At 51.0% G+C, this 14,896-nt stretch overlaps 1 protein-coding gene across 1 annotated transcript in view; it reads right to left on the bottom strand.

Annotated features, from left to right (window-relative positions):
- Positions 1–1,601: 1,601 nt before the first annotated feature.
- Positions 1,602–14,896, bottom strand: part of plxna3 (plexin A3) — a 54,486-nt gene continuing 41,191 nt past the window's right edge. Inside the window, exons 20-36 of the mRNA XM_044115123.1 lie at positions 14,678–14,822; positions 14,397–14,585; positions 12,733–12,967; positions 12,523–12,665; positions 12,278–12,433; positions 8,100–8,200; positions 7,964–8,030; positions 7,689–7,835; positions 6,720–6,879; positions 6,533–6,636; positions 6,268–6,364; positions 6,026–6,103; positions 5,794–5,906; positions 5,063–5,232; positions 4,769–4,981; positions 3,709–3,859; positions 1,602–2,616 (exon numbers count right to left, since the gene is read on the bottom strand). Of these exons, the coding sequence (XP_043971058.1) occupies positions 2,521–2,616; positions 3,709–3,859; positions 4,769–4,981; positions 5,063–5,232; positions 5,794–5,906; positions 6,026–6,103; positions 6,268–6,364; positions 6,533–6,636; positions 6,720–6,879; positions 7,689–7,835; positions 7,964–8,030; positions 8,100–8,200; positions 12,278–12,433; positions 12,523–12,665; positions 12,733–12,967; positions 14,397–14,585; positions 14,678–14,822 (2,365 nt within the window). The 3' untranslated portion in view covers positions 1,602–2,520. The remainder of the gene's footprint in view (positions 2,617–3,708; positions 3,860–4,768; positions 4,982–5,062; positions 5,233–5,793; positions 5,907–6,025; positions 6,104–6,267; positions 6,365–6,532; positions 6,637–6,719; positions 6,880–7,688; positions 7,836–7,963; positions 8,031–8,099; positions 8,201–12,277; positions 12,434–12,522; positions 12,666–12,732; positions 12,968–14,396; positions 14,586–14,677; positions 14,823–14,896) is intronic.

The following is a 14,896-nucleotide window of genomic DNA, read 5'->3' as shown; positions in this document are numbered from 1 at the left end:
CAGCTGGCTGAAACAGGAGAGGAGCTTCTGATGTCAGAGTTCACCTGAGGGAAATTGACCGATCCAAGGCAGAGGAGGAGGCGGAGCCTGAAAGCTGCGCCGGTTGACCCGAGACACTGGGTACGGTCTGTTCAGATGTTTGGATCCCCTTTGCTGGCTCCGCCCTCCTTTTCGTCAGGATGAAGAGTCTGGAGCAGTTCTGGACATGATGGCGGTCCGTCCCCCAGTTGGGACACGAGATCTCCATCCTCCCACAATAAATAAAAACCATCACAAAAATAAATTAAAATAATAAATATCCCACCACCGTGTGTCTGTGTGACTCGGACCGGGTCTAATTCCTGGAATCTGGGCTAGGAGCCGCCAGTTCCTGTCCCCCAGGTTTTGGAAAACCTGGAGTAAACATCCGCCATCCCGTTTAGCAGAGGTCCGGTACTGGCCTGGTACCGATCCGGTAGCGGCCCATTCATTGATAGTGGCGTGTTGGAGCCAGGGTGCATAAAATCTGAAGGTAGCCGTTGTAGGCTCCAGGAATTAGACACAGCCCTCCCACATTGGAATCCCAGCGAATCACTGAACTGCTTTGAAATCTGCCTATGAAAAGAGGCTCATGATTGGTTAGCTCGTTACCAAGGAGACAGAATCTTTGCTTCATGAAGTTCAGCAGGAAGTGGAGAAGTTTGCTGGAGGAAGAACTCAAAGAAGCTGCATCCATTCATCCTCTTTTCCTCCATCAGTTCTTCAGCTGTGGATCTGATCTCAGATCACAATTTGCTGGTTTAGGCAGAGAAGAACAGGAAGTGGGCGGAGCTGCAGATCTGATCAGTGATTGGCTGGTTTGGTCTGCTCAGACACCCAGTGGGAGTTGAACAGTGGTGCTGGTACGCTAGTGGCTTCAGAACCTGACCTCTGCTACCGTCACAACTCAGAACCCCCCCTCCATCTGGTCCTTTTGGGCCCACACAGATTAAACGGCTGCAACATTTCACAACAAGCATCTGGAGGCTATGCCACGCCGAGGTCAGAGGTCACCGGCTCCACCTGTAGCCGTCTGCAGCTGCTGTTCCCAACCCGACCACCAGGTGGCAGCAGCTGCTGCAAACAAACTTAAACTCCAACATTTATTTATTATCCCAATAAACATTAATGAAAATTTTCATTTAAATTTTCATCTTTTTTTCCCCAAACATCGGTTCTGAAACTCGATGTGGAGCCGGAAATGAAGGGAGGAAGTCCACTGGGTTTCTGGACACTAGTGGAAACGATTCAACTGGAACAGAACTGGAACCAGATTCTGGTAGAACCAGCTGTGCTATCTGACATCGGAGAGCAACCGGACCTCTGAGCGGGCCAGAACCAGGGCTGTGATGTGTAAATGTTCCAGAACACAGATGGAGCATCTCCTGCCGAGTCTCTGGCGGTCCAAACCCGGTCCTCGGATCGAGCCATCAAACCCACTGAGCTCTGGTTCCGCTCGTTAAAAAAGTAGCAAAATGCCCGTTTGGATCTACAGAGCAGGATTGTTGTGGCTCGGTCCGGGCCGGTCTGCAGGGTTCTGGGCCTGTCGGTACCGTCAGACTCAGATGAAAGGTTCAGCTTTATACAAGTTATGGTTGGTAAAGTCCAAAAAGTTCTGGTTACATTTGAACATTTTTTAGATTTTATCCTTTGAGCTTCATTTTTTCTTTACAATTATGGCCACGAGTCTTAAAAGTTCTAGGAGTCCGACCCGGTTCAGTTCCACTCTCTTGGCTCTGGACCGGATTTGGTCCAAGTCCGGTCCAGTCCTGAGGGAGTTCTGGTCCGGTCTTTACATGGCACTAGGTTTGTAGCTCTGCACAGTATTTCCCCATCGGCGCCGTTAGCGTGGCTGTATGTCCAGTCTGGATCAGGTCCAGATCCCAGTTGGTTCTGGTTTTGATCCGGACGGCGTCACTGTGCTGGAATGTATTCAGAGGTTCTATCCACAGTCTGGTTGGTCAGGCAGTGCGTCCTCCTGGCCAGCGGACTGACCAAAGAGGAGCTGGGGGCGGGGCTAGGGGCAGGGCCGGGAAGTGTCGGGTCCGAACAGATCGGGCTCAGTGTGCTGCGCTGACTGTTCACAGAACCGCAACAGAACCAACACCTGACGTTCGTTTTGGCTCTGCCTCCTTCATTAAAGCTTCAAACTGTCCAGAATCAGATACTCGTTCTGATCAGAACCGGGTTGCTGTGAGGTCCAGATGAACCTCGGTTCTGATCTGGAGGGCCGGGACGGACTTCTGTTACTTTTGACTTTACATTCTGAGCTCAGTCTGTAACGGTTCTGATCCAAACCGCCCTGGTCCTGCTGTAGAACCTGTTGAGGTACGGTTGGCTCCATGAGTCTCAGGAAAGGTTCTGCTCCGCTGGGTTCTGGGTTCAATCAATCCATCTGACCAATAAATCAATTGACAGATCGACTGCTGGTGATTCGGTCCAGTCCGGCTGTTCAGCAGAACCTCATCCTGCCCAAGCCCCGCCCCCTCATCGGTCCGGCTCTCAGCTGCTGCCGGACATCAGGTTGATGGTTTGGTCCAGTTTGTGTCTCAGCTTGTGTTTCCGACAGTAACCGTCCCGGTCCAACGCCGTCAGGATCTGGAGGGACGGAGAGATGGAGGGATGGAGGGTTAGAGGGTCCAACATGGTGGTCCAACCGTCTCCTGATTCAACACTGTGGTTGTCAGAAGGCATCAGAGTCTGTTCTGGTTCTGTTTGACCCGGTTTAAAAGCCTCATTTAAAGCTATATGAAAATCCTGATTACTGGAGCCTTGAGCTTTGAGGCTCAGAGAAGAAAACTGGACATCATTGAGATATAAAATAATGTGTCACAGTTAAGACATTAAGATAGAATATTCACTCTTATCTTTTCAAAAATAGAAAACTAGTTGAAACTCCATCCATCTTCTTCCGCTTATCCGGGGTCGGGTCGCGGGGGTAGCAGCTTCAGAAGGGAGGCCCAGACTTCCCTCTCCCCAGCCACTTCCACCAGCTCCTCTGGAGGAATCCCAAGGCGTTCTCACCCTATCTCTAAGGGAGAGCCCAGACACCCTATGGAGAAAACCCATTTCGGCCGCTTGTATCCGCGATCTCGTTCTTTCGGTCATGACCCAAAGCTCATGACCATAGATGAGGGTGGGAACGTAGATCGACCAGTAAATCAAGAGCTTCGCTTTTTGGCTCAGCTCTCTCTTCACCATGACGGACCGGTACAGCGCCCGCTTGACGCCAGACACTGCGCCAATCCGCCTGTCGATCTCCCGCTCCCTTCTTCCCCCATTTGTGAACAAGATCCCGAGATACTTGAACTCCTCCACTTGGGGCAGGACTCAGCTTCTAAAATATCCAGAAGCAGATAAAAACATCCAAACTGGTCCTTCTGGAGATGCCTTGATATTTCCTCTGGATGAAAGCAGGAAAAGCCTGGAGGGAATCCTGAGCTGTGAACACAGAGCGGAACGGACCTAACTATGCCACCCTGAGGAACTCCACACCTTCCTGAACTCACGTCTTTCTGCTGGAGGTGACACATCAGCCTCTTTAAGGAAGTTTTGGCAGGAGACCAAAAGCCTCTACATCTTTCTTTTTGGAAAGTACAATCATGAAATGAGGACCAAACTGAAGTCTTTCAGGACTTCGGATGTTTCTGTGAAACCAAGAACTGCAGGAGAAGGAAAGAACAGCCTCACCTCTTCCTTGTACTTGTTGATGTAGAAGTAGAGTTCATTGAGCGCGCTCAGTGTGTTGAACTCGTTGCCATGGAGACGGGACTGCTCCACCAAGTAGGCATCCATGTCCTGATCGCTGATGCTGGGCATCTTGGAGATGTCCCTGTAGTACCTTCATGACAGACAGACAGGTGAGACCAGTCCGGAACCCAAACACCAGCTTGTGGCTCTGGACTGAACAATACGGATCTGTTCTGCCAAACGGATTTTAGACTTTTCAAATGCCTTTGAGGATTTGTGGACCAATCATAAGACGGGTCTGTTTTGAGTTTCTGAAAGTAACTGTGAATTTCTTTTAAGACGCCACATTTTCCAATGAAATCTACAAAAACCCAACAATGAGAGCAAATCAGCAGCTTCCAAATACTAGACCACTATTGTTTGAAATCTGATGTGAAAAACTGCTGAAACAAGTCTCAAAGTCTCTTCCTGCCCCAAGTGAAGGTGGGCACTTTTCTCTCTCCTGCCTCTCCCATCTGCGCTGCTTTTGTTCTTTGCATGTCCTCCAAATTGTAAAATTTTTGGATCTGGTCAGCTGGTCTTTCAGTGCAGTTGACCAAATTTTCTCGACAAGACCGGTCAAAGCAGAGCCGTCTGCAGCTGGAAGCACCGTGGACCGAGTGTTTGTCCAGCAGGATTATTATTCTGGCCTACTGGAAGGCCAGCGCCTCCATCTTGGCTGCAGCCTCAGGAACCTATCTACCCATGTCTTATGTTGTATGTCTTTTTTTGTTCTTTGGATGGGCTGTACTCAACCCTACTTGATTGTGCTTCTTTGTACAACAACAATAAAGGCTGATTGTGAAAGTAAAGCCAGTGCTGACAATGTTGTTTCAATAAAAAAGAAACTAAACGTGTACATGACCCACCTGGTGACCTCTGATGGTTTGTTACCTGAACTCACGTCTCATCTGGTTGTTGTGGAGAAACTATCAATGAAGTGTTTCATCTAATTCTTTTAAAGCTTTGAAACATTAACATGTGAAAAGCCCAGAGACGACCAAGGTAACTGCTTTTCTACCTCTCCACCCAGCTTTTGTAGTTGGGGATGTCTTTAGCATAGAGCAGCTTGTTGGACGGCGAGTCTTTGCCGAGCCGATGTTCGGACGTCGAGCACGAGTCCATGAAGGTCTGCGCCACCACCGATAGGCAGGCGTCTGTGATGCTGCTCTTATGGATGTCGAAGACAAACTGTGGATTCTTAATGACGTTGACCCAGAACCTGAGAGGAAGACTGCACACCGCACAGAGGAGGCTTACTCAGACGGATCCTAGGAAGGTGTCCAGGGACAAAATTCATGGGGTCTTGGCTCACCAGTTGCTCTTCCAGGTGTGTCTGACATCTGGGTCGGTGATTGACCGTTTGTCGGCCTGCTCGTCCAAAAAGTCGAACATGTATTTAATTGCCAGCGGTAGTGCAGAGCCACGATGGGCCGTGCTGAACACAGTCTCAAAAAGGTCATCCACAAACTTCTGCAGCGTCCCCTGGTGGTGGAAGGACCAATGTATAATTTAAGAGTGAGAACAATGAGGAAATATTTGACATCAAAAGTCAAAATAAATATAACAGACCAAGAAAAAACATAAAAATGAACACAGACAAGTTCATGATACCCGGGCATTTTTTGTGTTTTGGTGGATTTTTAGGAAAGCTTCTGTGTCTCCAGAAACTAGAGGAGAAACCATCTGTTCTTTCAAATAATGACAGGAACCCTTAAGTAAATCAAATCCGAGTTCTAAAAGACAAATCAGATGAAGCATCTATAGCTTGCAGAGCAATCAACAGTCGGATCACAGTCTACCCATCTTCTTGTTCCCTTCTTTTTGCTTTCCTGAACTGTGGATCTTGAGCCACAACCAGCCCAAATAATCTCTGTGGAGATTCCTGGGTCCGACTTGTTCCAGTGGGACCAAAGACTCCGCTGCAAGTTTTTGGCAAGACTTTCCGACTATGTGGCATAGCTTCTGAAAAAGATCCAAAATCTCTTCTCTAATTCTATCTCTGGATCTTACACAAACCCTGATGATCATGTCTTACAGCGTTACCTTGGTGGCCAGCAGTCTGGTCAGGTAGATCTCAGAGACCATCTTGCTGCCCCGGTCTCCTTCTCTCTGGTCGCTGTGCTCGTGGTTCTTCACCAGGTGCCAAAGTTTAGTTCCTGCAAGCAGACAATGATGGAGCGTCACCAGAGACCAATGCGGATCTCTGCTGAGTCAGACCTGGCTCCTACAAACAACCAGGTGTACTCCATGATGATCTCGGATGTTTCTGCAGTACCTGTCTCCTGGTCTGGGGTGATCATTGGAGCTCTGGATCTCAGGCTGTCGGGACTGCTGGACGTCCGCAGTAAGGACTCTGATGGCGGAGAAGAACAGATGAGAACTACAATATTTATGGTGACATAAATTAGATTACAATCAGTCTGGAAGCATTCAGCGAGCTGGTTGTAAGGACTGAATCTGGACTCGGTGGCTGAAGCCGACCCGTTAAACCAGACTGCAGCGACCGGTCTGGCTCACCGTATCTGCTGAGGGATCTGGTGAAGGTGAAGGAGTTGGCGATGTTGTAGGCAGAAACCTGCTTCTGGACCAGCGCCACCAGCGAGCCGTCTGTTACCTAGCAACCAAACCCACACATTAGTTGGCGAGCCGCTTCACCGGCCCGTTTCCGCCAACAAGATTCTCTGAGCAAGAACCGGACCTGATCTGGACCCGGTTCTCTTTCTCGGCACAGCATGTACCAGTACTATCCTCTGACCCGGTTCTGGTGGGCCCGGTTCCGTACCTGGTAGTGAGCCAATGTGTTCAGCCTTTTCCAGTCACTCTCTATCTTGGTCGTCACATCTTCATCCTGTAGGATGATCCGGGTCAGCCGGCCCTGCCGCCACTCTGAGAAAACAGAACCGTTAACAGAACGGGTCAGAACAGGTCAGACGGGACCACCAGAACTGGGCTGTGTGGCGGTGCGGTACCGAGGTCCATGTCATCGGCCTGCGGCCGCTGGGAAAACGGAATTCCTTTATAGACGGCATCCAGCAGCTTGTCTTTGACCTGGGTCACCGTGTCGCAGTTCAGAACCTTCACCGGTACCTCGGTTCCAGCTTCGCCCTCCGGAGGGATGCACATCAGAGTCTGAGGAAGAGACACTCTGTTTCTACAAACTCCTGCTCCAGAACCAGCAGCAGAACATCTCTGGATCTGGCCTGCTGCCTGGAAACTTTAAAGGTCCAGTTAAGGAGCCCAGTGGGGCCCCAGCCTAACGTCTGACTCAGTTCTGACCCGGTTCTGTCCCAGATCTAGGATCAGCAACCAGAGAAGACTGGGTTCTGGTTGAAGGCTCAGATTGGGCTCTGAAACCAGAATGCCCAGTCAGAACCAGTGACGGGATCACTGGGAGTCATGCAACATTTCAGAGTAACATGTTCTAGGTTCTGATTGGACTGGCAAACTATCGAAAGCTCTGCATCAGGCAGACCTGTCTATCTGGATGATAAATTTTCCCAGGATTCATTGCGATACATGATATGCTAAAGGGAAAATCGTTGAACTGGAAAATGTTTTAAATGTCCAAAATACATCAAGTGGGAATGGAACCAGGACAACCGAAGACCGCAACCTCCAGACCCTGACTCTACCGAGAGAACCGGCCCGTGACTCGCTGGGCCCGTTAGCTCGGTTCTGAATACCTGTTTTCTTTTTTGAGCTCCTGTCTTTATGGCGAGTTCCAGATCAGTTCTGGATCGGTTCTGTACCAGTTCCTTGTTAATGCAGAAGCACTGAACCTTCGGTCTGCTCCAAATCCTAATGGGAAACCCGTTGCTATGGAAACGGCTCAGCGATCCAGACCGGACTCGGTAAACAGTAAAACTATTGAGGTTCAAAGGTTCGTTTCTGAAAGGTGGACCCTCAGCTCCACTGGGAATCAGAACCAGAACCTTTACCAGCTGCTTGTAGTCAATCTGCTGCCGGATCAGCTTGTCTTCGCTCAGAGAATAGCGTGCCTCTCCAGTGATGGCGTCGATCGGCCCTTTCTCCATCTGCTGCTTGATGGCGCAGTAGAGCATGAAGAGCGGCTCCCCGGCGCACTCCTGGGGGGACAAAACGGGGAGGAAAGACATACGGGGTTGGAGGCCACAGACCCATCAGCATCCAACTCTCCTCTGCTCGTCCTCCACAGCAATGATCTGATTGGCCGGCAGCCCGGGGGTGGAGTTACCTTCAGGAAGCGATGCAGCAGGAAGGTGAACCAGTTGGTCAGCATCTTCTCAGCAACAGACTCTGTTCTAAACAGACAGAGGTCAAAGGTCACATAGGAACTGACTTGGTGTGGTGCTGTGGGCGCCAGAGCGAACCTCCTGAGGAGCAGCTTAGGGTGGTTCCGGTTTTCCAGGTTCTTCTCTATCAGATCCGCCAGCAGCTGCTTCAGCACCACCGTGGCGTACTCCATCCGTCCCTGAGGAGACAGGTCGAAGGTCACAGGTCAGAATTATAGTCTGGGACTGAATTATGTATGGTGCCCCTCAGGGCTTTGTGCTTGGTCCTCTGTGGTTCAGCTGGTTTTGTAGTACCGGACTACTCCTTGAAGGTCTCGGTCGTTGAGGACTCTGGATTTTATTTCAAGGCCAAAACTGTGGAAATGTCTCTGAATTGCTACCTGTTAAAATCTTTGTTTTCACTGGATGCTAAATATACATAAAGCAACTTACTAATTGCGTGTTTTGTGTTTCCGCTGTGACCTATCGCCTCCCCTTTAACTCGCTCGCGGCGCTCTGAGACGCACAGTTTGTCTCGGGAGTGGGAGAAGATGTCCGTCTAATTGTCAATAATAAATTTCCCTACATAAATCATCCATCCATCCATCTTCTTCCGCTTATCCGGGGTCGGGTCGCGGGGGTAGCAGCTTCAGAAGGGAGGCCCAGACTTCCCTCTCCCCAGCCACTTCCACCAGCTCCTCCGGAGGAATCCCAAGGCGTTCCCAGGCCAGCCGAGAGACATAGTCCCTCCAGCGTGTCCTGGGTCTTCCCCGGGGTCTCCTCCCAGTGGGACGTGCCCAGAACACCTCACCAGGGAGGCGCCCAGGAGGCATCCTGACCAGATGCCCGAGCCACCTCAACTGGCCCCTCTCGACGTGAAGGAGCAGCGGCTCTACTCTGAGTCCCTCCCGGATGACTGAGCTTCTCACCCTATCTCTAAGGGAGAGCCCAGCCACCCTACGGAGAAAACCCATTTCGGCCGCTTGTATCCGCGATCTCGTTCTTTCGGTCATGACCCAAAGCTCATGACCATAGATGAGGGTGGGAACGTAGATCGACCGGTAAATCGAGAGCTTCGCTTTTGGCTCAGCTCTCTCTTCACCACGACGGACCGGTACAGCGCCCGCTTGACGGCAGACGCTGCACCAATCCGCCTGTCGATCTCCCGCTCCCTTCTTCCCCCATTCGTGAACAAGATCCCGAGATACTTGAACTCCTCCACTTGGGGCAGGACACCCCCCCTGACCCGGAGAAGGCACTCTACCCTTTTCCGGCTCAAGACCATGGCCTCGGATTTGGAGGCACTGATCGCCATCCCAGCCGCTTCACACTCGGCTGCGAACCGCTCCAGCGAGAGCTGCAGATCACGTCCCGATGAAGCCAAAAGGACCACATCATCCGCAAAAAGCAGAGATGCAATCCTAAGGCCACCAAAACGGATCCCCTCAACACCTTGGCTGGTCCAGAGATTCTGTCCATAAAAGTAATGAACAGAATCGGTGACAAAGGGCAGCCCTGGTGGAGTCCAACTCTCACCGACTTACTGCCGACTTACTGCCGGCAATGCGGACCAGACTCTGACACCGGTCATACAGGGACCTGACAGCCCGTATCAAGGAGCCCGGTACCCCATACACCCGGAGAACCCCCCACAGGGCTCCCCGAAGGACACGGTCGAACGCCTTCTCCAAGTCCACAAAACACATGTAGACTGGTTGGGCAAACTCCCATGCACCCTCCAGGACCCTGCCGAGGGTGTAGAGCTGGTCCAGTGTTCCACGACCAGGACAAAAACCACACTGCTCTTCCTGAATCCGAGGTTCGACAATCCGACGGACCCTCCTCTCCAGAACCCCCGAATAGATCTTGCCAGGGAGGCTTAAGAGTGTGACCCCCCCTATAATTGGAGCACACCCTCCGGTCCCACTTTTTGAACAGGGGGACCACCACCCCGGTCTGCCAATCCAGGGGAACTGCCCCCGATGTCCATGCGATATTGCAGAGTCGCGTTAGCCAACACAACCCTACAACATCGAGAGCCTTGAGGAACTCCGGGCGGATCTCATCCATCCCCGGGGCCCTGCCACCGAGGAGCTTTTTGACCACCTCGGCGACCTCGACCCCAGAGATTGGAGAGCCCAACCCAGAGTCCCAAGGGTCAGCTTCCAAAATAGAAGGCATGTCGGTGGGATTGAGGAGGTCTTCGAAGTATTCTGCCCAGCGGCCCACAACATCTCGAGTTGAGGTCAGCAGCACACCATCCCCACTGTAGACAGTGTTGGTGCTGCACTGCTTCCCCCTCCTGAGACGCCGGATGGTGGACCAGAATCGCCTCGAAGCCGTACGGAAGTCTTTCTCCATGGCCTCTCCAAACTCCTCCCACACCCGAGTTTTTGCCTCAGCAACCACCCGAGCCGCATGCCGCTTCGCCCGCCGGTAACCATCAGCTGACGGCTTCCCTCACCGAAGGTGTCCACCAACGGGTTCAAGGGTTGCCGCCGCGACAGGCACCGACAACCTTGCGGCCACAGCTCAGATGAGCCGCCTCGACAATAGAGGCACGGAACACGGTCCACTCAGACTCCATGTCCCCCACCTCCCCCGGGACGTGTTCGAAGTTCTGCCGGAGGTGGGAGTTAAAGCTCCATCTCATAGGGGATTCCGCCAGACGTTCCCAGCAGACTCTCACAACACGTTTGGGCCTGCCAGGTCTGACCGGCATCCTCCCCCACCAGCGGAGCCAACTCACCACCATGTAGTGGTCAGTGGACAGCTCCGCACCTCTTTTCACCCGAGTGTTCAAGACATACGGTCGCAGATCCGATGAAACGATGACAAAAGTTGATAATCGAACTGCGGCCTAGGGTGTCCTGGTGCCAAGTGCACATATGGACACCCTTATGCTTGAACATGGTGTTTGTTATGGACAATCCATGACGAGCACAGAAGTCCAACAACAGAACACCACTCGAGTTCAGATCGGGGGGGCCATTCCTCCCAACCACGCCCCTCCAGGCCTCACTATCATTGCCCACGTGAGCGTTGAAGTCCCCCAGCAGAACAAGGGAGTCCCCAGGTGGAGCACTCTCCAGTACCCCCTCTAGGGACTCCAAAAAGGGTGGGTAATCTGAACTGTCATTCGGCCCGTAAGCACAAACGACAGTCAGGACCCCCCACCCGTAGGCGGAGGGAGGCTACCCTCTCGTTCACCGGGGTAAACCCCAACGTACAGGCAACGAGATGGGGAGCAACAAGTATGCCCACTCCTGCCCGACGCCTCTCACCTTGGGCAACTCCAGAGTGGAAGTATGTCCAGCCCCTCTCAAGGAGACTGGTTCCAGAACCAGAGCCATGCGTCGAGGTGAGACCGACTATTTCTAGCCGGAACCTCTCAGCCTCACACACTAGCTCCGGCTCCTTCCCCACCAGAGAGGTGATATTCCACGTCCCAAGAGCTAGCTTCCGCAACCGAGGATCGGACCGCCAGGGTCCCCTCCCTCGGCTGCCACCCATAACACAATGCACCCGACCCCTTTGGCCCTTCTCATGGGTGGCGGGCCCATGGGAGGGGGGACCCATGTTTCCTCTTCGGGCTGTGCCCGGCCGGGCTCCATGGGTAAAAGCCCGGCCACCGTCGTGCCCCCCCTCCAGGCCTGGCTCCAGAGTGGGGCCCCGGTGACCCGCGTCCGGGCGAGGGAACACGTAGTCCAAAGTTTTAATTCATCATTGGGGTCTTCGGGCTAAATCATAAATCATAAGACCGCATATAATGACGTGTAAATTCAGCAGCACTTTGCTTTCAGAGATAGTGGGACTATATCTAACTTTTATCATCACTTAAAACAATTAATGTGTGATCTTAGAATCTAAGATCACACAAAGAGAATGTTCATTGCTCTTTGATTATTTTCGTCACCTATCATCTGCGCGCTGCTTGGTTTCATGCAGGAGGAAACAGTGACAGGTCTCCTTGTGCCTGGTTATTTCTTGCTAATTGCTCCTTGGACAGTTTTCATAGTTGACTGTTTACCGTTCGTGCGTTGTCATGATTGATGTGTTTAATGGTTCACACAGTGGTAGTTTCTGACATGGGCCATATGAGCAACCACTCAGAGTGTTATCTTGTTAAGGGCGACATGAGACCTCTGCAGATTGTGGCACAGGATGGAAGCAAAGCAGAACAAAGAAGAATTTAAATTGATAAATCTAATGTATTTCAGTTCTAAGCAGAGCCAGCCCCACAACTTTGGGCCGGCCCCAGACCTTTGAGTCGGTACCTGCAGAGCGGCCATCAGCAGGGAGGCGACGTTCCCTCGGTCCCGCATGGAGAAGGACCTCTGGGCCTCCAGCGTGTGGATGAAGCTGAGCAGGAACATCTTGTTGTTGAGCAGCTGGCTGAAGAGACGCAGAGCTTTCTCCACGTTGGCAGGAGACTGCAGGGAGAGAGGATTGTTACCGGCCAGGTTCGGATCCAAGGCTCACCTGAAGCGTGGGTTTGGGCCGAACCGGCGGTCGTACGTACGTCGAGCTCCTTGAGCACCGGATGCTCCTCTATGCCAGGAAACATGACCCTCATGGTGTAGGTCCGATACTCCAGGAAGGGGATCTTGACTCCGTCCATGTCATTGGTCAGCTCCTGGATGTCGGTTTGCAGCTCGGCAAAGGCTGCGGGACGGACAGGAAGTTATCTTGACGAGCTGACCGAGGGCAATAGAGCCAAGCGACCACCTACCCTCTTTGCACTCTAGCGCCACCCGGCTCTCCAAGTTGTCCATCTGCAGCTGCAGGCGCTTCAGCGTCCGGTCGGCGTCTCGGGTCTTCCTCTTGTAGGCGATGAGCACGGCGATGATGGCGATGAGCAGAACACCGCCGCCCGCTCCGATGCCGATGATGGCAGGCAGTGTCAGCGTGTTGTCGGAGTAAATGTGGAGAATCCCCGGGAAGTACTCCAGACCACCCACCTGGATCTACAGGAGGACAGGCAGGTCAGGGTCAAGGGTCATGTGACCAGGTTTTGCTTTAAAACAAAATGAATTATGGAACATAATTCATTTTGTGGAAATATTTCAAATAAATGTTTTCTCTTTTTATTGGCTCCAGTGGCCTTTATTTGATTGATGTTTTTAAACATAATCTTTTTCAAAGTATTAATAATATATATTGATTAATATGTATGTGTATATATGACCATATGATACATGTACATGTAATCCATTATATTCATGTGTTATTACTATTATCCCCATAAGTATATTTCTCAGTGATGTTACATATATTTTCGGCTAATAACTGAAATGCAGAAATGAGACGGAAAAAAAACAAGATTAAAAACAATAAATAGAACAAAAGATAAACAAGCTGTTTGCTTTAACTTTATTAAATTCTCTTTAGATAAAATTTTTTTTAAATGAATATTCATATAATTAATGACTTGTGAAAGATTGACGGAGTTTTACAATTTATAAAACACACACACACACACACTGCGCTCCTGCAGGTGTTCAGGTGAGTCTTCATCTCAGCTCTGATTAAAGTGTTTCCTGTTTGCAGAGTAAATATTGATCCAGTTTGAACAAACGGATGAATTAATAACTGCGCTCTGATGTTTAATAATCAATGATGTTAATAATGCATCAATAGCTGCTAGGGAAGCCTGACTTCAGGTTCACAATCTGAAATCTGCAGCTCTATAATAACTACAGTGGTTTTCTGAATGTTATGGAGACTTTGAAATTGCGTTTTGTCATCTGATGGAGAATTCATCTGGCGAGGTTCTGACATCACAGCAATTAGCTTCATTAGCCTCATTAGCTCCAATTAGCTTCATCAACTCCAATTAGCACTAGCTAGCTTCATTAGCTCCAATAACTCCAATTAGCTCAAATTAGCTTCATTAGCTCCAAATAGTCCCAATTGGCTCAAATTAACTTTATTAACTCCAATTAGCTTTATTAGCTCCAAATAGCCCCAATTAGCTTTATTAGCTCCAATTAGCATTAGCAATTAGCACCAGCTAGCTCAAATTAGCTTCATTAGCTCAAGATTTTCCCAATCACCATCATTAGTTCCAATTAGCTTCATTAACTCTAAATAGCCCCAATTACCATCATTAGCTCCAATTAGCTTCATTAACTCCCAATTAGCTTTATTAGCTCTACACAGCTCCTCCCGGTCCTCCTCCATAGCGACCCAAACTTCCATGCCGCGGTCCGGTCCCAGATTTCAGAGAGAACCAAACCAACCCCAACGGACGATGATGGGCCCATCGCGCATCTTCAACCTGAGCCCAAACCTGGTCCCACAGAAACCAGCAGTCGGAGGAACCGGTCCCAAATCAAAAGAACCAACCGAATGCTCAAAGCCCGTGATACCCATGACCAAACCACCGACTTAAACCACTGGGACCGCTCCCGGTATATGTTCTTGGCCCCCACCATGACCGGTGTCTTCGCGCAAGCCCACGCATCTCCGGACCCTCTGCGACGACCGTATCGCTTGACTCTCCAGGATGGCAATGAAGCGGTCAAAGGTTGGGTTAGGGTAGTGTGTGAAAGGGGTGGAGTTCAGGACCAGCAGAGACGACACCTGGACAGGTGGAGAAGAGAGAGCTGACATGGAGTCCACACACAGAACCAGGTCGATCAGAACCCACACCTGGTCAGAACCCTATCGGTCACCATCGGCTTTCCAGGCCGAGCCAGGCAGGTCTGGTGCTGTCGCAGACCTGCAGTACTGCATGCAGACAGGAGAAGAACGAAGAGGAGGTGAGCTCCAGCTGCGTCCTTACGCCGCTGGCCCCGCACGGCCCTGACCCTGGATGGTCTGCAGGTTGTTCCGCGATCCGGACAAACACACAGGGACGGGGTCAGAGTTCTGGGTTGGTTCTGGTTCTGATG

This window comes from Gambusia affinis, linkage group LG01 (genome assembly GCF_019740435.1).
Source record: "Gambusia affinis linkage group LG01, SWU_Gaff_1.0, whole genome shotgun sequence".
NCBI classification, from domain to species: Eukaryota; Metazoa; Chordata; class Actinopteri; order Cyprinodontiformes; family Poeciliidae; genus Gambusia; species Gambusia affinis.
The sequence above is the reverse complement of the archived record's forward strand: the minus strand, read 5'-3'. Positions and strand labels throughout refer to the sequence as shown.